The sequence below is a fragment of the Schistocerca serialis genome, chromosome 9 (genome assembly GCF_023864345.2).
Source record: "Schistocerca serialis cubense isolate TAMUIC-IGC-003099 chromosome 9, iqSchSeri2.2, whole genome shotgun sequence".
In the NCBI taxonomy this organism is placed as follows: domain Eukaryota; kingdom Metazoa; phylum Arthropoda; class Insecta; order Orthoptera; family Acrididae; genus Schistocerca; species Schistocerca serialis.
The window spans coordinates 43,104,317-43,128,224 of record NC_064646.1 but is presented as its reverse complement, the minus strand read 5'-3'; the positions used below and the strand labels follow the sequence as shown (position 1 = coordinate 43,128,224).

General features: G+C 44.4%; 1 protein-coding gene across 1 annotated transcript in view; it reads left to right on the top strand.

Moving 5' to 3' along the window:
• LOC126418819 (cytochrome P450 4C1-like) overlaps positions 1-23,908 on the top strand; it is a 162,199-nt gene that overhangs the window by 57,149 nt on the left and 81,142 nt on the right. Inside the window, exons 3-4 of the mRNA XM_050085763.1 lie at positions 3,976-4,237; positions 14,623-14,828. Of these exons, the coding sequence (XP_049941720.1) occupies positions 3,976-4,237; positions 14,623-14,828 (468 nt within the window). The remainder of the gene's footprint in view (positions 1-3,975; positions 4,238-14,622; positions 14,829-23,908) is intronic.

Below are 23,908 nucleotides of genomic sequence, written 5' to 3'. Positions count from 1 at the left end.
CACTTTCGGATAACGAAAGCAAATTTCGAGTAACTCCTGATCTGCGCATCGAGCTGTATTAAAAAATCTGATACACTGAAGATGCTTGCTTGAGTCAAACTACAGGTGACACTTTGATGTTTGACATTCGGCAATAATTTGTCATCTCTGCAATGTTTGTTCCACGTCCTCAAAACTACACTTTCAGTGTAGTTGTGTGATGTTTTGATGCTATTTTCTATGTCTTGGAAGATAATAATTTCATTCTTGCACCGCACATGAGTTAAGTATGATGAAACATTAAAGTTATTCTACATCGAAATTTGGATCTATGCTTCGTGCCTTATAGTTGATTTCTTTTATTAAGAGCCACACTCAGTCCGAAATTATACTGCTACCAGAAACCATGTTACTTAGTTTCTGACATCGACTGGCCAAGTGTTTAAGAGCATTTAAGAATCCAATGCAATCTGAATATGCTGACAGTACTGTATTAATTTTCATCATTTGGAGACATAAGTAAGCTACTTTGCAGCTACAAGTCACCTTTCACTAATCACTCACTGATACTAGCTTACTCACAAAAAAATTATATCCATGTGTCATATTTAAGAACATCATATACATTCTCCACACAGATTAACTATTATATGGGCAAGAACTTTTTATACGTCGAACTAGCATTTCCTGCCACTGTAGCACAACGAACGATATTTAAAACGACACCCACTTTGGACAGGTCTTGTATCTCTGGACTCCATATTTTCGTAACACAGGGACATAAATGTGTAAAAAACCATAAACGACAATAACTTCAGAAGTTTTGAAATGAATATGGCAGCTGCTTGCTTCTAACAGTGATCTTTACGGGGCTAAGGAGAGTGGCATCACAAAGTCGGAGTGTCTTTAACTGTTGTGGCACCGCTAAAAGTGGCACCACTTGTGTAGCACACAAGAATTTTGGTGTTCGCTTGCACAGCTTCGGTGACACCAGTCGAATGGTGCATGTGGGAACCTGGCTTTACTTAGCACAGAACTAAAGACCCGGATAAACTAACTGGGCTTAGCTTTGAATTAAATAATAAAAATTTACGTTAATTTTCTGTAATGTTATATTTTATAGCTTGCATAGTAGCTGCTTAGTCTGCTTTAAAACGTATATTTTAAGGACTCACTAGCTAGCACTAGCTGTTCACTTACTTCGCTTCTCCAAATATCAGCAAACACCCTGTCACTGTTTCTTTAGAGAATCCAAAAAGTCAGGCCAACGCATGTGCAAATTCAAGCGGCCCGTCAGAGATGGTGTCGTCAAACATGTTCTTTGTTTGATCTCCTAAAACCAAACAATGGAGTGATACGGAACGGTAGTACGGTTCGAACCCAGGCCAAAGGCGGAGGAGTCTTGTGCGCTATCATCTGTGCTACGAGAACAACTGATGACACTAATTTTATCTGGTGTGTCGCTTGAATCTGAATGCACAATGACGTGAACGGGTGACTTCGGTGGTAATTAACTCAGAAACAGTGGAGTGTATTGAATATTTTTCTTAAAAATTATTTGTGAACACAACCTGCCACTGACAAGCTTTTGAGACTGTTTCTCACCACCCTTTTATTTATGTGAGGACACAATTGTCCCTCCAGACGGTCTGCCCCAGGCGGTTGCGTAAGCCCACAGGCTGAAGCGGCTGAGTCTAGATGGCACAGCAGCTACCTGGCTGGCGTTTTGCCTGCGGCAGCAAATATTTGCTGTGTGTTAAAAAACAGAAGTGGCGCACAGAGCCACAAAACACTTCAAAGTTGTTTATAATCGAAACTGAAGTCAGCTAATGCATTGACATGTTTAATAAACATGGCACAACTGTCAAAAGGATGTAACCTCCCAACAGTTAAAATATTTATATCATTCACATTCAGTGTAACCTCCCAACCGTTTGTTATTCCGTGACTAACCTCCGAATAAAAAATGTGACTCATATATAACCTTTCAATAATTAACTGACTGTGAATCTAAACTGATAAATTTGGACGTCAGCAGTGCTGCGTCATGGCCCTGAAAGATCATTCTGAATAAATTGAAAATTCTTACCTCAATGAAGTCGCCGGATAACGCGTATATATCTGCTCCTATAAGAAATTTTTCTGGCGCAGCCCAGTGCAATGCTGGCCGCTAGACTTGTCATCTATAAAATGAAACAACTGATTTTTCTTTACGGGATGACTATCGATTGCAGAAATTAGTAAAGTCTTTAAATTCAGAGGAATGATTGTCAAAAAGTTAGTTTTATAAAAAAGATTATTATTAAAAGATTTTTTTGAAACATTTACATGGGACTTGATATAACAATAGTACAAATTTTGTTGTAACAAACTACATATGCGCGCGGCTGCTTTTACCTTATATTACTTCGCTCATGCTCCGCCATCGCTCCCCACGATCGGCCCAGCCAACTCCATACACACGACTGCTATAGTTCAATTCTTTTATCTTGGCGGTTCGCGCATGCCCGCCCAGACGCGGGAGACTGCTGCGTTGCCAGTTGTGCGCGCCAAGAGAAACGGCGCCATAGTATAGTATAGTTCGCAAACTTACGTTTAGGGGGGAACGCGCAGTTTATGAAGTAAAGCCACCACGGCCGCATTAACCCTTTCGCTGCTACAGAGACGTACTCCCCGCATTCCGCGCTGTGCGCGATTTTGTCATCACTGCACTGCTCGCCTGTGCAGACACATGGTGTTTCGACTGCTTTGACACACTTTATCATTCGATTTCACAAAAACTATTTGGCCCAAAAATTTGATTTTTACACATCTTCTTACTGATACCATCCCCCCATAAATGACTTAATTTTGTTTCAATGTTCAACGCAGTTATTGAGCAGCATTAGATGTAGTAAACCATTGCACGAAATTTTGAAGAGTTTGCAGAGGTAAAAATCCATAGCATATACTTTGCATATGGTCGATTTTAGTTGCAACTAGAAGTTTCAAAAAATTACATTCAAACGAATAAAATTCATAAAGTAAGACACTTCGATATTGTTTTTAAATAAAGAAAATATTAAACACCGAACAACGTTTGAACACTGATCACTTCGCTTAGCAACCATACACTTTAACCATTACGCTAGCGCAGCTCGTTATTCAACAGATCTCCCAGAGGACTTTAACATATGACGCAAAATACCGACAAACACTGTTGGTATGACTATGAATTACTCACGTTTCGTCGAAGTACAATAGGAAATAAACAATTACTGCTGTTCGTTATTGCGAAAAAGTGGTAAGTGAGAATGATACAAACACCTTTCTTTGCTATCGCCTGAATTAGGAGGCTTATTGCTTGTTTGGTTTAATTAATTAATAGAAAATGAAGCAATTGGTATAAATAATGGTTTTTCCAAACTTTCAAAAAACAAAGTCTGTTATCAAGACATTGCTTTTGTTCAATTACTTTATTTATGACTGAACGTTTCTAAAACTGAAAACACGCGTCCGTGCTCTGCACTGCAGTCGAGCTCTGGCAACGTCATTCTCTGTCCATTGGCTGACTGTGTTTTGTGACGTCAGATGCGCAGAACGAACCTAAACTCGGCAGCCGTCGTAAATGACGCGCACTTTAGCTACTACTTACTCCTACTGCAGCCGACACTGCTCTATGGTCTGAGATTCTCTTATAGCTTACATATCACAGGCAGCGCGTGAGCGATCCATTGAAATTATATCTGCTCGAGTGTGCTAGCAATAAATTCCTTAGTCCTGGACCTCTTACATAGTGCTACCAATAAATTCCTCAGTCCAGGACCTCTTATAAGGAAAGATAACAGTATAACAGAAAGTGCAACACAGTAACACAGCAGAAAATTATGGCTACGTCACACATTACTGGCAGCTAGGTAATGTTGGGGAAACGAACGATTACTGGCTGAATGCCTTTTAGAGATTTATTAATTCTTTCCAGTGATGTGGTGACTTACTGACTGGATGTGTACGCAGACTGGTGGAGCAGACGCTGACGCCGCAGTGGGTGCAGTCACAGAGCGGCTGGCTGCGCCGGGTGGCGGACCGGCTGGTGGCAGCCCTGCAGCAGGTGGTGCCCCCTGCAGAGCAGCAGCTGCAGATGCTGAAGGAGCTGCGCGCCTGCACGCTGGACGCCCTGGCCGGCTCGCTGCTGGGACAGCAGGCGCGCGCCACGGGCCGCCCGCCGGCCGGCTTCCCCCACCACTTCCTGCAGGCCACGCAGCTGATCGACCAGCAGGTGAGCGCCGCCGCTCCACGCCACCACTCCACCCCACTCTGGACTAGTCTGCACTGGGAGGACGGTGGGTTGGGTCTTCATCTGGCCCTCCAGTGTTTTGTGGTTTCCCCAAATCAAAATGGCTTTGAGCACTATGGGATTTAACATCTGAGGTCATCAGTCTCCTAGAACTTAGAACTACTTAAACCTAACCAACCTAAGGACATCACACACATCCATGCCCGAGGCAGGATTCGAACCTGCGACCGTAGTGATCGTGCGGTTCCGGACTGTAGCGCCTAGAACCGCTCAGCCACACCAGCCGCTTTCCCTAAATCTCTTCAGGTCGATACTGTGATGGTTTGTTTGTAAAGAAGTTGACTGATTTACTTCCCATTCCCCCCTCCCCAATCAAAGCTCGTGTGGCATCTCTACTGGCTTTATCATCGTTAGGCTGTCTTACTTCAAAGCACTTGTCCCATTTTCTGAAGTCAAAGTCAAAAACGAAAAAAAGATTAAATAAAGGAAAAAAGATTTAAATTCTGAGCCACCATTCAAGTGACGTCAAAAATCCAACTTTTCAGTTTCATCAGTAACATTGTCAATTAAACTGGCTGCAGGCTCATTCAGGAGTTCGCAATCGGAGTTCATAAGAGCAACAGACATCAGCTATGTTTTTTTCAGTGTCCATAACATACTTGTGAAAGACATTCACAAAAATACAGGTATTATCGGTTTCATCGAACTACCTCAACAGCGGCTCTCACTGCACTCTCTTCTGGCATCTCTTAAAAATCTCCATTGAAACGCCAGAGAAACTGGTATAGGCGTGTGTATTCAAATACAGAGATATGTAAACGGGCAGAATACGGCGCTGCAGTCGGCAACGCCTATATAAGACAACAAGTGTCTGATGCAGTTGTTGGATTGGTTATTGATGCTAAAATTGCAGCTTATCAAGATTTAAGTGAGACTGAACGTAGTGTTAAAGCTCGTGCACGAGCGATGAGACACAGCACCTCTGAGGTAGCAATGAAGTGGGGATTTTCCAGTACGATCATTTCATGAGTGTATTGTGAATATCAGGAATCTGGTAAAACATCAAATCTCTGACATCACTGCACCCAGAAATAGATCCTGTGAAAGCAGGACCAATGACGACTGAAGAGAATCGTTCAACATGACAGAAGTGCAACCCTTCCACAAATTGGTGCAGATTTCAATGCCGGGCCATCAGCAAGTGCCAGCAAGGAAACCATTCAATGAAACATCATCAATATGGGCTTTCGGAGCCGAAGGCCCACCCATGTACCCTTGATGACTGCATGACACAAAGCTTTACGCCTCGCCTAGGCCTGTCAGTACCGACATTGGACTGTTGATGATTGGTAACATGTTGCCTGGTCGGACGAGTCTTGTTTCAAATTGTATCGACTGGGTGGACTTGAATGGGTATGGAGACAACCTCATGAATCTGTGGACTCTGCATGTCAGAAGGGAACTGTTCAAGCTGGTGGAGGGTCTGTAATGGTGTGGGACGTGTGCAGTTCGAGTGATATGGGGCGCCTGATACGTCTAGATACGACTCTGACAGGTGACACATACGTAAGCATCCTGTCTGATCACCTGCATCCATTCGTGTCCATTGTGCATTCTGACGAACTGGGACAATTGTGGCAGCACAGTGCAACACCCCACACTACCAGAATTGCTACAGAGTGGCTGCAGGAAAACACTTCTGTCCTCCAAACTCTGCAGACATGAACATTATTGAGCATATCTAGGATGCTTTGCAACATGCTGTTTTGAAGAGGTCTCCAACCACTCGTAATCTTACGGATTTATGGACAGCCCTGCAGGATTACCTCCAGCACTACTTCAGACATTATGTTGTGGGGCATCGATGGTTGAACCCGGGAAGCCAGATGGCCGAGCTGAAGCTGGGGCCCACTGCGCCTCTTCTTGTCAGGAGGCTGAGCAAGTTCAATTGCGTCGAGGGGCTGTGCAGAAAGATACAGCAGTATTCTGTAGCATTGCTCTATTCACATAATTCGCGGTACTACGATGGGTGCAGCGCAGTGTCGGCGTGCCGCCCACAGCATTGTCCCGCGAGTCCAAACGGCTCAGCAACTCCTGGTATGCTGACACCACTGCTCTGTCACCAAGGCCGCTCAGCTGGAAGGCAGCCGCGCTCTGCTCGGTCACTGTTCACTGAGGTGTCACGTCTTGCGCCGCATAGCTGCCCGCGATTCCGGAGACTGTTACAGCCCCTGGTCCCTGCCACCCTCCACCCCATTTGGCCTGCTCTGTCCGACCATGGGATGAAGGTAGTTGCACTCGTCACCCGTGGCCCTCGGCTGCTGCTGCTCCCAGGACAGGACCAGACTCGAACCCGCACCCTTCTGGATGTGGTGCTGCAACTTGCCGCTAGTGGTGTTTGCCAGATGGCAACACCTGCCGCCGCCTTTGGCACTGCCACAGCGCTGCCGCGATTCCTGCAGCGCACGCCTCGCCCGGATTGGGTTGTAGGGGCACGACGGTATCGCCTTAGTACTGCACTGCAACTGGCATCTGACCTCGCAGCATCCCCTGGACGTGTTGTATTGAGGCAAACGGTGTAGACAATGCTTCGACAGAGTGGCCTTTACTGTCGGAGACCTGCTGTGTGTGTGCCTCTGATGCGTCTTCTCAAAGGGGAACTATCTGGTGCGGAGTCGTCAACATGGCACCTGAACAGTCGACAGTGGGCCGATGGTCTTTTAACAGATGCGTCCCGATGTGGTCTGGATAGCGATTCCCCGGCGGGTTCGCATCTGTAGGGGACGAGGAACTCGATTTCGGGAGGTGTGGGCAGGGATTACGTCAACCGCATGAACACCTCTTCAAGAAATTGTACGGGTGAACATGCAAGGCTTAACTGCTGTGACGAGACCTTGCGACCTCATGCACGGTTTTTGCGAGGTGCTGTGGGCCCAGACATCGTTCTGGTGGACAGTAATGCTCAACTTCATAGAATACAGGTGGTTGACGTTTTCTTGGAAATGGGAGATACTGCACACATGGTGTGGCCCGCTCGCTCTCCCGATTTGAATTCCTTAGAGCATGTCTGGGATGCAATAGGGACACGGGCTGCATCACTTCAGCATCCACCAACCACTCTCCAAGACTTACGAGCGGCTCCACAGGAAGAATGGGCGTTACTGCCTCAGCATTACGAACAACTTCAGTTGGAAAGACCACATAGATAATATTGTGGGGAAGGCGAGCCAAAGGTTGCGTTTCATGGGCAGGACACTTGGAAGATGCAACCAGTCTACTAAAGAGACAGCTTACACTACACTCGTTCGTCCTCTGTTAGAATATTGCTGCGTGGTGTGGGATCCTTACCAGGTGGGATTGACGGAGGACATCGAAAGGGTGCAATAAAGGGCAGCTTGTTTTGTATTATCACGTAATAGGGGAGAGAGAGTAGCAGATATGATACGCGAGTTGGGATGGAAGTCATTACAGCAAAGACGTTTTTGGTCGCGGCGACATCTATTTACGAAATTTCAGTCACCAACTTTCTCTTCCAAATGCGAAAATATTTTGTTGAGCCCAACCTACATAGGTAGGAATGATCATCAAAATAAAATAAGAGAAATCAGAGCTCGAACAGAAAGGTTTAGGTGTTCGTTTTTCCCGCGCGCTGTTCGGGAGTGGAGTGGTAGAGAGATAGTATGATTGGAGTTCGATGAACCCTCTGCCAAGCACTTCAATGTGAATTGCAGAGTAATCATGTAGATGTAGATGTAGCATGAAATTGATTACACCATTCACAGCATGCCCCGTTGTTGTCATGCCTGTATTGCTGCCAGATATGGTAGCACCCCATACTGAGCACATTAACCAGTTTTCAGAATGTATGTGCAAATCTGTTAACTTGGAAAAAACGAAGAACATTTTTGTCTACAGCTATGCACTTTGCTGTTGTTTACGTTCTGTATACTTTACATCGTTTCTACTTTACTATCACCTGTGTATACTGTTTTGGTGACAAAATAAGCGCAACATAGCAAAAATTTCCGTTTGTTGCTTTACTTTTGGACACCAGTGTATGTAGACATGAAGAATAAAGATGTAGAATGTTAATAGCGTTTGCTTTATTTAAAAAGCCTTAAGAGTTTCCACATAAAAAATTCGGAGGAATTATTCTTGAGTAGGCAGACCCTCATACAGTTGATATCTTTTTATCCAGAGTTTTCATCCCTCTCCCGAATATTTCTTTTATCCCCTTAATTGGTTATTAGATTTGAGTATTGAACAGGACGGGCGAAAGACTGCAGCCCTCTAATCCGAGAATTTCGTTCTTGGTGTATTTTTTTTTTATTACTTCAGTCTTGCTTCCATTACCAAGCACAACTTCAGGAGTGCCTCTCTGGTGCCATTACCTTTCCTAAAGCCAACCTGATCGTCGTCTAACAGATCTTCAGTTCGCTTTTGCATCTTCTGTGTGCTAGTGTTGTCAGCGCCTCGGATGCGTGAGCCGGTAAGCTGATTCTGCGATAGTTCTCGCTGTTATCTGCCCCTGCTGTCTTCGGTATTGTGTGGATGATATTCTGCTTAACGCCTGATGATATATCTCTAGACATACAAACCAATGAAGAGTCGTTTCGTTGCAAATTCTCCAACGATTTTAGAAAATTCGAAGGAGTGTTATCGACACCTTCCGCCTTATTTGATCTCAACTGTTTCAAAGGTCTGTTAAACACTCACCCAAATAAGGTGTCCCCTCTGTCTTTCATATGGACTCCAATTTTTTTCTGCAGATGCTTCATTAGACAGTTCCTTCCCCTTGTAGAGGATTTCGGTGTACTCTTGCCACCTATCCGCTTTCTCCCATACATTTTGCAGTGTATTTCCTCTAGCAGCGACAGTGTGACGATTTTGCTTTTCATTTCACTGAATGTTGTTTTGGCTTTTGTAAAAATCAGCTCTTCCGACGACCATTTTCTACGATTTCTTTACATTTTTCCTGTAGTCTTTTCGCCTTGGTTTCACTGTATTTGCTATTTATTTCATTCCTTAGAGGTTTACATTGCCGTTATTCACTGAGAATATTTGTACTTCTTTATTTCATCGACCAACTGAAGAATTGCTTCTGTTATTCATGGTTTCTGCGGTACCTTTCTTGTAGCTCTGTTTGACTCGAGAGTTGACTATAGAGTTGGAATTTCCATTTTTAGATATGTCCATTCCCCTTTAACTGAACTACCAACTGCGGTATCCATTACTGCTGTGTCTACAGCGTCATAGAACTTCCTATGCACCTCATAATCCCCCAGAACTTCAGTATCCAATTTTTTTCCTTGGTGATCCTACCGGACCATTTTTTCTCAAACTTCAGCCTACTCTTCATCATTATTAAACTGTAATGTGAATCTGTATCTGCTCCTGGGTGCGCCTTAGAATCAAGTATCTGATTTCGGAATCTCTGTCTCACCGTGATGTGACCCAACAGGAAGTTATCATCTACATCTACATCCATAATCCGCAAGCCACCTGACGTTGTGTGGCGGAGGGTACCTTGAGTACCTCTGTCCGTTCTCCCTTCTATTCCAGTCGCGTATTGTTAATGGAAAGAAGGATTGTCGGTATGCCTCTGTGTGGGCTCTAATCTCTCTGATTTTATCCTCATGGTCTCTTCGTGAGTTATACGTAGGAGGGAGCAATATACTGCTTGACTTCTCGGTGAAGGTATGTTCTCGAAACTTTAACAAAAGCCCGTACCGAGCTACTGAGCGTCTCTCTTGCAGAGTCTTCCACTGGAGTTTGTCTATCATCTCCGTAACGCTTTCGCGATTACTAAATGATCCTGTAACGAAGCGCGTTGCTCTCCGTTGGATCTTCTCTATCTCTTCTATCAATCGTATCTGGTACGGATCCCACACTGCTGAGCAGTATTCAAGCAGTGGGCGAACAAGCGTACTGTAACCTACTTCCTTTGTTTTCGGATTGCATTTGCTTGGGATTCTTCCAATGAATCTCAGCCTGGCATCTGCTTTACCGACGGTCAACTTTATATGATCATTCCATTTTAAATCACTCCAAATGCGAACTCCCAGATAATTTATGGAATTAACTGCTTCCAGTTGCTGACCTGCTATTTTGTAGCTAAATGATAAGGGATCTATCTTTCTATGTATTCGCAGCACATTACACTTGTCTACATTGAGATTCAATTGCCATTCCCTGCACCATGCGTCAATTCGCAGCAGATCCTCCTGCATTTCAGTACAATTTTCCATTGTTACAACGTCTAGATATACCACAGCATCATCCGCAAAAAGCCTCAGTGAACTTCCGATGTCATCCACAAGGTCATTTATGTATATTGTGAATAGCAACGCTCCTATGACATTCCCCTGTGGCACACCTGAAATCACTCTTACTTCGGAAGACTTCTCTCCATTGAGAATGACATGCTGCGTTCTGTTATCTAGTAACTCTTCAATCCAATCACACAATTGGTCTGATAGTCCATATGCTCTTACTTTGTTCTTTGTGAGCCACTGTCAACATCCTGGGAACCCACCTGGCACAAACTTTTTTATTTTTTTATTTTTTAAATCTAATGGGACTTAACTGCTAAGCTCATCAGTCCCTAAGCTTACACACTACTTAACCTAAATTATCCTAAGGACAAACACGCACACCCATGCCCAATGGAGGACTCGAACCTCCGCAGGGACCGGCCGCACAGTCCATGTCTGCAACGCTGTAGACCGCTCGGCTAATCCCACGTGGCAAACATTTTTTAACGCCAACACGAACACTTTTAGTATTCCGCAAACACTTCCTTCCCCTATCCCAATGTAGCACGACCATTCGTTCAGTGTGGTACGTCTGTCAGCAGTCACCAATTCGTTAACTCTCTGCACATTGTGTGGAGTGTGTGCATTACGAGGCCTGCCGCTGCGAGGACAATCCTCAATATTGCCGTGCCCGCTTTCATCACGTAACCCGCTTGCCCACCGACTAACTGTACTGCGATCCACAGCAGCATCTCCATACACCTTTTTCAACCTCTTGTGGATGTTTCCCACTGTCTCGTTTTCACAGCACAGGAATTCTATGACAGCACATTGCTTCTGACGAACATCAAGTGTAGCAGCCATCTTGAAGACATGCTGTGATGGCGCCAGGTTGAACTAAGTTTGAAAACAAGCGGGAAGGATGTATCTACACTCTGTAAAACTTTCACACATGCGAATGAAAACTGTATTTTTACAAAAATAGTGTGCATTTCGTTTGGAGTGACCCTGTTGTGTACATAGTTCCGTGTAGTCAGCGCGTACACAACTTTCCCAATAGAGCGCGCCCCGCCAAGCACAACAGTGCAGGCGCAGCGCTCGTCCGTCTCCACACCACGAGATGGCGCTGCCTTAGAGACGGACCAAATTCTGCTTCCGCTGATCCGTGTATTAATATGTAACGCAGCCAATGAGATTGCTGCTAACGTAGAACCTTTTCTCCTTGCAGATCAGACTCGCGCAGTGATACCTAAATGCGCGAGGTATTATAACGAGTGTACAGACCTCCGATTAGTCAGTCTGTATTAGTCTGCTTTATTCTGCATTTGTCTGTACCAGTCTATAGTCAAGTTTCAGTCTGCGCCTAATAAGATTACCATATTCCTGTACATAGCCATGAAGAGAAATGTATAGGCACTTTGTCAAGTATCAGAGATATGTGAGAATAAGATTAATGTACCAAGACCAAAGGAACTTCAGATTGTCAATTGTAAATAGCATCCAGAACCAAGTTAAGTAATTTTAATGCTGGTTATTATTTTAATAAATGTGTGTGGAAATTAATCAAGTTCTGTTTAAAGTTGGTCACCGTCAATCTGCTACTCTAAGCGTGCAAGTGGCGTTTCTATCGTCTGACCTAACGGCAGAAGATAAACACGCTACGATAAGACCACGAGACATATTGCTGACACTCACCTACTTCGTTAGAGCGACAAGTCAAATAATCTGATGGTGTGTGTACCGAAGGTCCTACAGTACACACCCCAGAGACCCTCGTGCTTTGCAGTAGGTAAAGAAAAAAGGCCCTTGTCCAGCCGATGTTGTCAGACTGTCACAATACCACGTTCAGCCTTCAGACATTCCATGCTGCAAGAGATAGAATTTTGCCTCTTCGTTCGTTATTCAAGTTATTCAATCTTTTCCCTCGGTCATGTCCCCTTGGAAGCCCTTCCCAAATATCTGAATGGAGGTTAATCTGATATCTTTTGATAATTGGGAGGTCACCACGAGACTTTCCCAGCTACAGGACACACGGCATGTATGTGCAGGTTTTGTGACTTTAGGACTGTGATGTCCATTGCTACCGTGGCGTGAGGTGGCGCCTGTGAGTGGGGCGCCCAGTTGGGGGTGCTGCTGACCAACGCAATGTTAGCGACAGCCCCGGACGGTGCACAAGTCCCGCCCAATCACCCGCCTCCACACCAATCCATATCCTAAGCTCCGCCCATGGTCTGCCGCATGTTCCAACATCAAAGTTGTTCGTATCACAGATATGCCAGTCATAAGAAGGGAGAAAATCAGTAGTTAGTACGAAATACAGTTTTTCCGGTACCATTGTGAAAAGAATTAGAAATATGCTCATTGAATATGCGAGCTGAAAAATCATCAATAAGAATGAAAAATAAAAATGGTATCGACACTGTCTTTTTTATTTCATGAGCTTTCATCTGCACTATATCAAAGAATCTGACATTTGTTAACTGCAGTGAGCGCAAATTTCCGTCACCTTGCGTAGTGTAAGAAATTCTGTTATGGCCAACCCAGTGTGCGATTTGCAGGGGGGTGGGTTCCCCCCCCCCCCCTCTGCATCAGACCATCCCCTCCTCTGGTTTTGGTTTATGCATCCCAACCTGGGATGTTTATTTCTCAAGCACTGGAGTAAAACTTTACATGTTGTTGTTGTGGTCTTCAGTCCTGAGACTGGTTTGATGCAGCTCTCCATGCTACTCTATCCTGTGCAAGCTTCTTCATCTCCCAGTACCTACTGCAACCTACATCCTTCTGAATCTGCTTAGTGTATTCATCTCTTGGTCTCCCCCTACTTTACATATAATTTAAATTTGTGGAGCCTAACACTGAACACTATGGTAGTATCGCCAAGTATGCTGTCCATTATCTCAATTGTCTAAAGTCAATGTTGTGCATAAACAAGGCAAATTCGATGACTTGGTTTGCTTCTGATTACCTCATTAAGACTAAAGAATATAAGAGTGAGATAATGCAGAAATGCGTAATGCAAGCAGTCAGATATTTATGCAGTGACATTCTTCATTAATATTTGCCTGTGTAATGGGTGAATTTTTACTTGTGAACTCTTATGACTGCTTGCTTATAGCAGACACGAGATTACTTTGAGTTTTTCTTCCTATTTGAGTTCTTCTTCCTATTGTTAAACATATGTACATAATTTCGTCAGTGTCATTCCAGCACATCTTATCGTACTTTAATGTCTGTTAGATATCAGTTTTGATAGCGGTTGGCCCAGGGTGCGATTTGTGCTTTTACCAGTGGGGGGGGGGGGGGATGTCTGAGGAGGTTAGTAGAATTAAATATGTTACTAGCTTGGACCGTGGCGTTACGCATGGTTAAACAGCTATTTATAAATAGATGTTAATGCCGAAACACAATATTGACGCATATGCACCATCAGAAAAGCCATCCCTTGTTATATCTTCAAAAGTACATTATAGGTAAAGCTTATTTACAAAATCATCTACATACGGTTACAGATATACGAGGGGAATTCAAGAAGTAGAGGCACATTTGTGAAAAGTTGTACTTATTCTGATGATAGAAAACTGAAACATATTAATAGTATTAATAGTAAGACTTATTAAAAACTTTCAGTGTTCGGCTCCACAAATTTAAATTATATGTAAAGTTTTACTCCAGTGCTTGGGAAATAAACATCCCAGGTTGGGATGCATAAACCAAAACCAGAGGAGGGGATGGTCTGATGCAGAGGGGGGGAAATCCCCCCTATCCCCCCTGCAAATCGCACACTGGGTTGGCCACAACAGTCAAGATTAGGTACCTTGTGGATGATAACTTTATTGAGAGTGCATATCTATGTTTCATTTTGACAGTATTACACAAACTGCTAAGAAGTACTAACAGCACAACGCTGTTAGTATGAACAGCCGCGGTAAAACAAAAAACGACGAACAAAAACACGACAGCGACGAGGACTACGAAAGATCATATTGATGCACTCTTGGTTGTTGGGGGGGGGGGGGGGGGTAGGTGTGGAGGGGGGTAAATGGGCGGGGCTTGTGCAAATGTCCGGTGCTGTCACTAACGTTTCCTTGCTGACCGCCCGCCCGTGTTTCGCAGGCCGGCCGCCAGCCGGCGCTGCTGTTGCCGCTGCCGCTGCTGTCTCTGACGGGTGGCGGCCAGGCCGGCGCGCGGCTGGTGCGCCAGCTGCGAGGCTACATCGACGCGGCCGTCGACACCGCGGCGCACAGCTCGACCCGCGGCCAGGAGCGGCACATCGCGCTCAGCTGGGAGCGCGCAGCCGACAGCGGCGACGACCCTGACAGGTGGGGGACCCTAGCGGACTCGCACTCTTTCACTTTTCTAATCTTGTTTGCTTTTATTTGGTCCCGAGCAGAATCCATTACACCAGATACATTTCCTGCACACAACGACACGAAAAGTACTGACACACACAGTGGTTACGGTTGCTACAGGCCACACCACAAGTTGGGAAACGGGGCCAAATTTCTAGTAGTTTACTGTCGAGTTGAGATTTTCAAAAATGTTTTATTTGTATCTTACAGAAACTACCAGGACGCCAATAAACAGCCTTTTAAACACGCCGCTAAGGGCAATCAAGTAATTTATAGCAATACAACAATGTAAAAAAAAAAATTTAAAAAAAAGCAAGCTAGCAGTACGGCAATAAACTACCTTTTAAAACACGCCAATCAAAGTATTCCAGAATGAGATTTTCATTCTGCAGCGGAGTGTGCGCTGATATGAAACTTCCTGGCAGATTAAAACTGTGTGCCGGACCGAGACTCGAACTCGGGACCTTTGCCTTTCGCGGGAAAGTGCTCTACCAACTTAGCTACCCAAGCACGACTCACGCCCCGTCCTCACAGCTGTGGCTAAGCCATGTCTCCGCAGTATCCTTTCTTTCAGGAGTGCTAGTTCTGCAAGGTTCGCAGGAGAGCTTCTGTAAAGTTTGGAAGGTAGGAGACGAGGTACTGGCAGAAGTAAAGCTGTCAGGGCGGGGCGTGAGTCGTGCTTGGGTAGCTCAGTTGGTAGAGCACTTGCCCGCGAAAGGCAAAGGTCCCGAGTTCGAGTCTCGGTCCGGCACACAGTTTTAATCTGCCAGGAAGTGCCAATCAAAGTAACTTATAGCAATACAACAATTTAAAAAAAAATTTAAGGAACATTAGTAAACAGGCTACTAAAGTAAATACAGAACTTTGTTAATAAAGTACGGTGAGGTAGTGAAGCTACCAACACCGTCATTAAAAAGATTAAACAAGTCTCAGCAAACACACGATTAATGGCAATAAAAGGATTTTACAAACTTCGAGGAATTAAAAATTTTTTGAAACAAAAGTGTCCTGGAATATCATTAGAACATAACAGATATGACGGATCCGTGTAAGGCGGCCACAACAAATCACCCACTCAGGGCTGCTCAGGCTAGACAGAATACTGACCAATTCAAATACGCCCGTAAACGCAATTGCCACTCTCAGGCTGGTCACTGCACCGACATTTAGCCAGCGAAAACTTGTACTAAGATGGCTTAACTTGCTGACAGAATTAGAGCTAACCCCGTGCAAGGAAACATTACACCACACAGTCCTGAATGAGCGACCACATGATCAACCAACAAGAAGCACGAATTTACTCATAACACACGACAGAATAGCGAAACAAATAAACTGCCAAAACTACACCTCCCATCGGACAGTAACGAGAGGAGGAAAGATCGCTGTCTTCAATTACACCGCTGCCAGGGACAGGAAACCCGATCGCCGGAGGCCACAAGGCAGAAGAGAAACTGGTTACACAAACTTATTACTTAATGATTAAACCTTTCACGAACTTAAGTTGCAATTATGCTCGAACAGGCAGTACACGACCTCCGGTGGCACTGATCCGCACATCCGACCGCGCACGCGTCGCCGGCGTACCCAACCCGCCACGGTCACGCGACAACACGCTCTGTCACCGGAGTTCACGTCTTCTCTGCAACGTTGACGGGTAGTGACCGCTCCTTCATGTTAGGTGTCTCCTTCTAAACGGAAGTGTTGAAACGGAGGATTTAAAGAAGTTTGTTAACTTCCCACCAGGGCGAAATGAACAGCAACTACTCGTGGGGCGATTCTGTATACAACCAACACGCGGGGAGCTCTTCCGTCAACTCGACCCGCTCGTTACACACAGCCGACATACATCACGTGGCGACTCGGTACAACCGACGACGCCTGCTTCGCGCTGGAGAGCCACACTGCCCTGCCGTGTCCACCACGCTCCCTCACGCAACACCCCTCCTTCCGCGCCACTACACGAGGTTACAACCGGGCAAAGACCTCACTTCCTCCGTAGCAATTTCCCGGAAGCAAAAACGCAGATATCGCTAGCAGAGGGAAAAGACAACAAAGCAGCCACTTAATGACAGACAGCATATCAAACAAACATGTCAGGGGAAGAAAAGGAAAACCAATGCAATCTAAACACAAGGTGTAGCACGAGTCGATACACGGCTCAAGTACATTCGTCTTGTTTCGTTACAAGATATAAAGCATAGTCGAACAAGGTAACGAGTCAGTAAAGTAAATTAGTCTCCCCACACCATTACAATAAAAGCCACGAAATCCAAACATGTAATAAACGCGGATGTATTTGTGTGTGTATGTATGTATGTTTGTTGCACATGTGCTCCTAAACCTCTGGATCGACTTCAATGAAACTTCATACACGTGTCACTTGCTGTCTGCATAGAACCACTGTGGGTTTAAGACCCACCTAACACTCAAAAATGTATGTGTGTGTGTGTGTGTGTGTGTGTGTGTGTGTGTGTGTGTGTGTGAGGGGGGGGGGTGAAAAAGAAGCGCAGTTCACGGCACGTAAATAGTCAGTCTATATTGATCCAGTGTTTGAGAATGAGAGCTTTTGTTGACTTGCAACACACTTTACACATAATTTCAAACCTTTGCGATGGTCTGGGTTCCCGGGTTCGATTCGCGGCGGGGTCAGGGATTTTCTCTGCCTCGTGATGACTGGGTGTTGTGTGCTGTCCTTAGGTTAGTTAGGTTTAAGTAGTTCTAAGTTCTAGGGGACTGATGACCATAGATGTTAAGTCCCATAGTGCTCAGAGCCATTTGAACCATTTTTGAAACCTTTGCGAAACTTTTTCTTGCTCAAGTCCCCCCCCCCCTCCCCAAAAAAAACTATGAAACGAAAAAAGTTTATCACTTTCTACTTTTTTCTGTTTATGTAATTAAAGTGCTGTATCAGACATACCCTTTTAATCGATTGCATCTTTACTGCTACACCTATTTGCAACACATTTTGCAAACACTGTTCACATATAACATATACCACTGAATGTACTTGAAAAATGTATCATTCTACGACACATATTTCAGGTAGACCACAGATTCTACAGTTGCATTGCACTTGCTCTGTTTTCTGTATGTCTCTGTCTCTCCATGTGTCAGGGATGGCTCCCATAACCCAGAGTAGACTCGAGTAACTGTTTGAGTGTGGATCCGCCACGCGCTACGTGCGGAGCGATGTTGGAATGCGGATCCACAATATGCTTCGTCCAGGTCGATCTGCCACGCATAATATCCAGAGTGATGTTGGGATGCAGATCCACAACATACCACATCCGGGATAGGGTTTGAAGGTGGGTCTGTTGTGCATTATATCCAGAGCGATGTTCAGAGACAGATCCACAACACGTCACATCTGGGATAGAGCTGGAAGGTGCACCAACCACACATTACAGCCGGAGATGTATTGTATGTTCGAAGTTGGATCCACCAATGGGAGGACTGGGTCATGGGAGCCATCCACATCACATGCACAGACACACACATACAGAAAACAGAGCAAGCGCACTGCAGCTGTAGGGTATGTGGGTGGAGGGGCTGGATGCATTCGAGTTCAGTGCTGTACTATGCTGTTCAACCAGAAAAATAGTGCATTTACATACACAACGAGAAATGATGTCATGATCGCATGGATAGAAGTGACATAAAATCGATAAAATTACGAAAAATTGCGGAAAAGGAGGGTAAATACCCTGAAGTGCAGGGAAATTGAGCGTGTACTTCTATATCTTCTGCTTGGTGTCGAACAATTCTTAGACATGGGAATGACGATGTGACAGCAAGAGAAATACGAGAAAACTTGATGTGGAAACAGGAAACAGTCTGTTTTTTCATCGAGGCAACATTCTATTGTATGTCTATTGAGGTATAGTGATACATGCCAGTTGACTACTGTATTTGACACTTTTAAGGAAAACAGAGAACCGTTTGCCTTTAAATTTACTTGCATCTGTGTTGCAAGTAGGATTGCATCTGTCAGGATTGCCGAGGGTGGATGGCGTGATAGTTTGAGATGAAGTTTTAATGAGGTAGGATTTAATGGTAGACTGATTATACATACTAGAGAGAGAGGGAGATGTTGCTGCAGGTCATTTGATAACTTTTTTCCGTTGTTCTGTCAGGACGCATCAGTTATAACTGCGTGTTCTGTGTGCGACTTAGAGCACTGTCTACTTGCGAACGTTAACAGCAAACCTCTCAGTCATCAGAGGACTTCCGTCTCATGTGTGATGAAACATGTCCACGCTGTTTCGACATATTGCTCTAGATGGACGAAGATATATGCGATGTACCCCATTCATCTACTGCATCTTGGGCATAAAATCTAGTTCAAATGGTTCAAATGGCTCTGAGCATTATGGGACTTAACTTCTACGGTCATCAGTCCCCTAGAACTTAGAACTACTTAAACCTAACTAAGGCCGGTATTACACTATCAAATTTCTTTGTCAAAGATGTGATCAAATATTCCGTCAAATATATTTGACAAAGATCTTAACGTAGCGCTAGAAGGGGTATTACACTGTCATCAAATTTTTCGTCAAAGTTCAAGATGGCTGACAACAACTTGTTATTAACCCCAGCAGTTGTACGTACCCAAATTGCATTGTGTGCACGTGCGGAAAAGAAGTGGGGGAACAAATGGAACCATACATACGAGGTTGACAGTCTTAAAAGTCCTGGGATTACAACTTGATAATAAATTCAGTTAGGAGGAGCACATCCCAGAACTGCAGAAACGCCTTAACAAATCTGTTTGCAATTCGAGTGTTAGCAGACATAGGCAACATAAAAATGAAAAAGCTTGCATAATTTCATTCCATAATGTCATATGGTATAATATTTTGGGGTAAATCTTCAAGTCAAACAAAAGTTTTCAGAGTCCAAAAGCGTGTAATACGTATTATTTGTGCAGTAAATTCACGGACGTCCTGTAGAAACCTCTTCAAAGAACTGGGTATACTAACTACTGCCTCTCAGTATATTTACTCCTTAATGAAATTTGTCCTAAATAATAGATCTCTTTTTCCAACAAACAACTCAGTTCACACATACAATACCAGGAACAAAAATGATCTGCACAAGGACTTAAAAGCACTTACTTTAGTTCAAAAAGAGGTCCACTACTCAGGAACACTCATCTTCAATAATTTGCCAACAAACATAAAAAATTTAGTTACAAATAAAGATCAGTTTAAAAGGAGCCTGAAAGACTTACTAGTGGCCAACTCCTACTCCACTGACGAAATTTTTAATAGAAACAAATGATGTTTTGTATTTATTCATACTATTAGTATTGTTATTTCAGCTTAAAAAAATTGACATGTTCCACATCCACGAGGATCTCCTCAGCACGGATCTATGGAACGAAAAACTAATCTAATCTGGGTGAAGCCGTGGGTTTTACGACAACACGATAAAAGCATTCAACAAGACTTCTTACGTGAGCTTACAGTGGAAGACGCCAAGTGGTACATCAATTACTTAAGAATGGATGAGCATACATTTCTGTATGTGCTCTGTGAGGTGTATCCTCATATCACAAAGCACAATATTCACTTAAGAACTGCTAAATCTTCAGAAGACAGGCTCACTGTAACACTCCGATTCCTTGCTACAGGAGAGGGTTATTTTATGTTAAGTTAGGTTAGGTTAGGTCAGGTCAGGTCAGGTCAGGTCTCGTCTCCAATCTTCTTATTTTATTTTTGTATTCAGGGTGCCTCACGTTGTAAAGCGCCTCATCAGCTTCATACATATCTATTAATTTTGTAGTTGTCGGCACACACCAATTGTATTTACCGGCAATGTTTATAAAAACACTACAGACGACAGAACGTTGCAGCGATGCTAGCGCTCCATGTGGTAACATGTCACATTGCAGTGAACAGAAGACAAGCGATTTCTTTGATCAAATCTACAGCGAGGCCTTAGATTTGATCAAATATTGGACGACATTTGACAAAGTTCCTATTACACCATCAAATATCTTGGACAAAGATTTTGGACAAAGATATTTGACAAAGAAATTTGATAGTGTAATACCGGCCTAACCTAAGGACATCACACACATTCATGACCGAGGCAGGAGTCGAACCTGCGACCGTAGTGGTGTCGCGGTTCCAGACTGAAGCGCCTAGAACCGCTCGGCTGTAGCGGCCGGCCAATGTTTCTTGACAAATGACTTTCTATTAGTTTCTGTTACATTATTATTTTAGACTATTCTTTCATAAATGAATCCAGAAATAAACGTAGCAACCAGTACAGTATTGCGTAATTAATAACAGAAATTTTAAGTGTGCCAGTAGTTCGTAATTCAAATGTTTCTAAGAGAAAAGTAATTTTAACTGTACAGAACTAGTACTTATCGATTATGAGATCGAAAATAAAGTAATTCCTTTTCATGTATTTTAGCTTGAAATATAACGTACTGTGTATAAAATTGTGTGAATGTTTTAAGAAAAGAAATTTTAAGTGTGCCAGTAGTTCGTAATTCAAATGTTTCTAAGAGAAAAGTAATTTTAACTGTACAGAACTAGTACTTATCGATTATGAGATCGAAAATAAAGTAATTCCTTTTCATGTATTTTAGCTTGAAATATAACGTACTGTGTATAAAATTGTGTGAATGTTTTAAGAAAAGCATCTGAGGTGATACTGATCTGTCCAAAGTTCGAAAAATAATACTGGTATCGACAACTACTGTTGAGGAAAAGTAATGCCAGAGGAGGATGTCCAGGACACCGTGCTAAGAGGGCACACTGTGCTACAGCGTGGGACGCTTTCCGGAAACCTTCGGATACAGAAACTACGCGTCCGCTCGCGACCCCGTTTCGCAGGCTGTCGTACATCTGTGGTGTGTCGTGGTCTCACTCGTCTTCCGTTTTCCTTTTTAAGTGGAAGAGCTGATTAAAGTATTCGAGGCTGTGAGTTGCTTTTCCACGAAACAGGATTTCCACTGCCGCCACCAGCAACGGGCGCCACTTCTCATTAACCGGTTTGATTGCCGAGAAACCTAGATGGCCAACCTAAGGCTAGACTAACTGCTTGTTTTTGTCAGCGCCGTCAGATCAGAAACGAAGGAAAGCTGGCGACCTCGTGTTTACGTAACCTCTGTGTCCTCCGTCACCTTGGACGCCAACAGCTGCTCGGCCAGGTTGTCGTCTGAGAGTCCAGTCTGTTGACAACGGCACTAAAAACAAACTGTGTTACGCGTTGGAGATCTAGTTATCTTGAGACCAACCCATTCCTTGTAACTGCCAGCATAAGATGTTAGTACGTACGCCCACATCTGTATTCCGTAATGCACGCCACATTACGGCACGGTGTGTGGCCGAGGATACTTCCACAGCCACAGCCAGCAACCGCCCTCTACTGTTCCGTTTAGGAGTGGCGCGTTGGAAGAACTGCAGGTCTCTGACTTTTCCCCAACGCTTTAATTTTGTCAGAGGTCTGAGAGATGAGTCAACATGTTGCTGATTCTTCTCGGAAAGATCGCTCTTGTAATTTTTAGCTGTAAACCTGTCCATTATCAAGACGTCTCTCTTGTGACATCTGCAGGAGTATCTTACAAAAATTGATAGAAAAATGGTTGAGCACTATCGGACCTAACAAACTCCGAAGGTTGAAAGCCTCGAGCAGGAAGTGGAGGACGTGACGGAAGAGAAGCTGTGGTCCTTCGTATGTCGCGCCCTTGCTGGTCTTTCTTACCCCACAGCTCACAGCTACACCCTGCGGATGGAGAACCCTCCGCTCCCTCATCTAGGGGACAGTCCGCTATAGCCCTGAAGCTTGTCCAGACTCCCTCGACCTTCATCTCGACATGACTTTCGTCTTGACGAATCACTGCCCCAGAGCTTAGCTGGCGACACGACGAGAGCCGCTCGCGTTTTAACCTTGCTATGGGAAGTGGATATTAATTGATTTAAAGCACACGTTTCAGTAATTGACTTACGGGCTGAACATGGGGAGGGCGCACTGGGCACTCCCTTCGGCTTGTTTCGCCTCAGGGGGGAGACATGGGGTGTGGGAGGGAGAAAGAAGGGGGTTCTAACCTAGTTTCAAGACAGTCCTGTGTACGCAATTTGGGTGCATAAATCCTGAGAAATCAGTACCCAGAACAACTACCTCTGGCTGTAAGAACGGCCTTGATACGCCTGGGCATTGAGTCAAACAGAGCTTGGATGCCGGGTACAGGTACAGCGGAAGAAGGTTCTTAGATATGGCCTATGGCGACAATGTAGAGGAGGTCGAGCGGTCAGGACTCGTGAGTGGGTATCGAGGTCTGCCGTTAAGTGTCAGAATAGAAAATTAAGTGAAATAGAGAGAATATATTTCAGTGTACGGTATACAAGGGGCGCACCTAGGGTCGGAAGTTACAAAGTTTAGGCCAGTCTAGGAAGTCGAACAACTACACTACTGGCCATTAAAATTGCTACACCAAGAAGAAATGCAGATGATAAACGGGTATTCATTGGACAAATATATTATACTAGAACTCACATGTGATTCCATTTTCACGCAATTTGGGTGCATAAATCCTGAGAAATCAGTACCCAGAACAACTACCTCTGGCTGTAAGAACGGCCTTGATACGCCTGGGCATTGAGTCAAACAGAGCTTGGATGCCGGGTACAGGTACAGCTGCCCATGCAGCTTCAACACGATACCACAGTTCATCAAGAGTAGGTTGGTTGTTTTTGGGGAAGGAGACCAGGCAGCGTGGTCATCGGTCTCATCGGATTAGGGAAGGATGGGGAAGGAAGTCGGCCGTGCCCTTTCAGAGGAACCATCCCGGCATTTGCCTGGAGTGATTTAGGGAAATCACGGAAAACCTAAATCAGGATAGCCGGACGCGGGATTGAACCGTCGTCCTCCCGAATGCGAGTCAAGTGTCTAACCACTGCGCCACCTCGCTCGGTCATCAAGAGTAGTGACTGGCGTATTGTGACTAGCCAGTTGCTCGGTCACCATTGACCAGACGTTTTCAGTTGGTGATAGATCTGGAGAATGTGCTGGCGAGGGCAGCAGTCGAACAT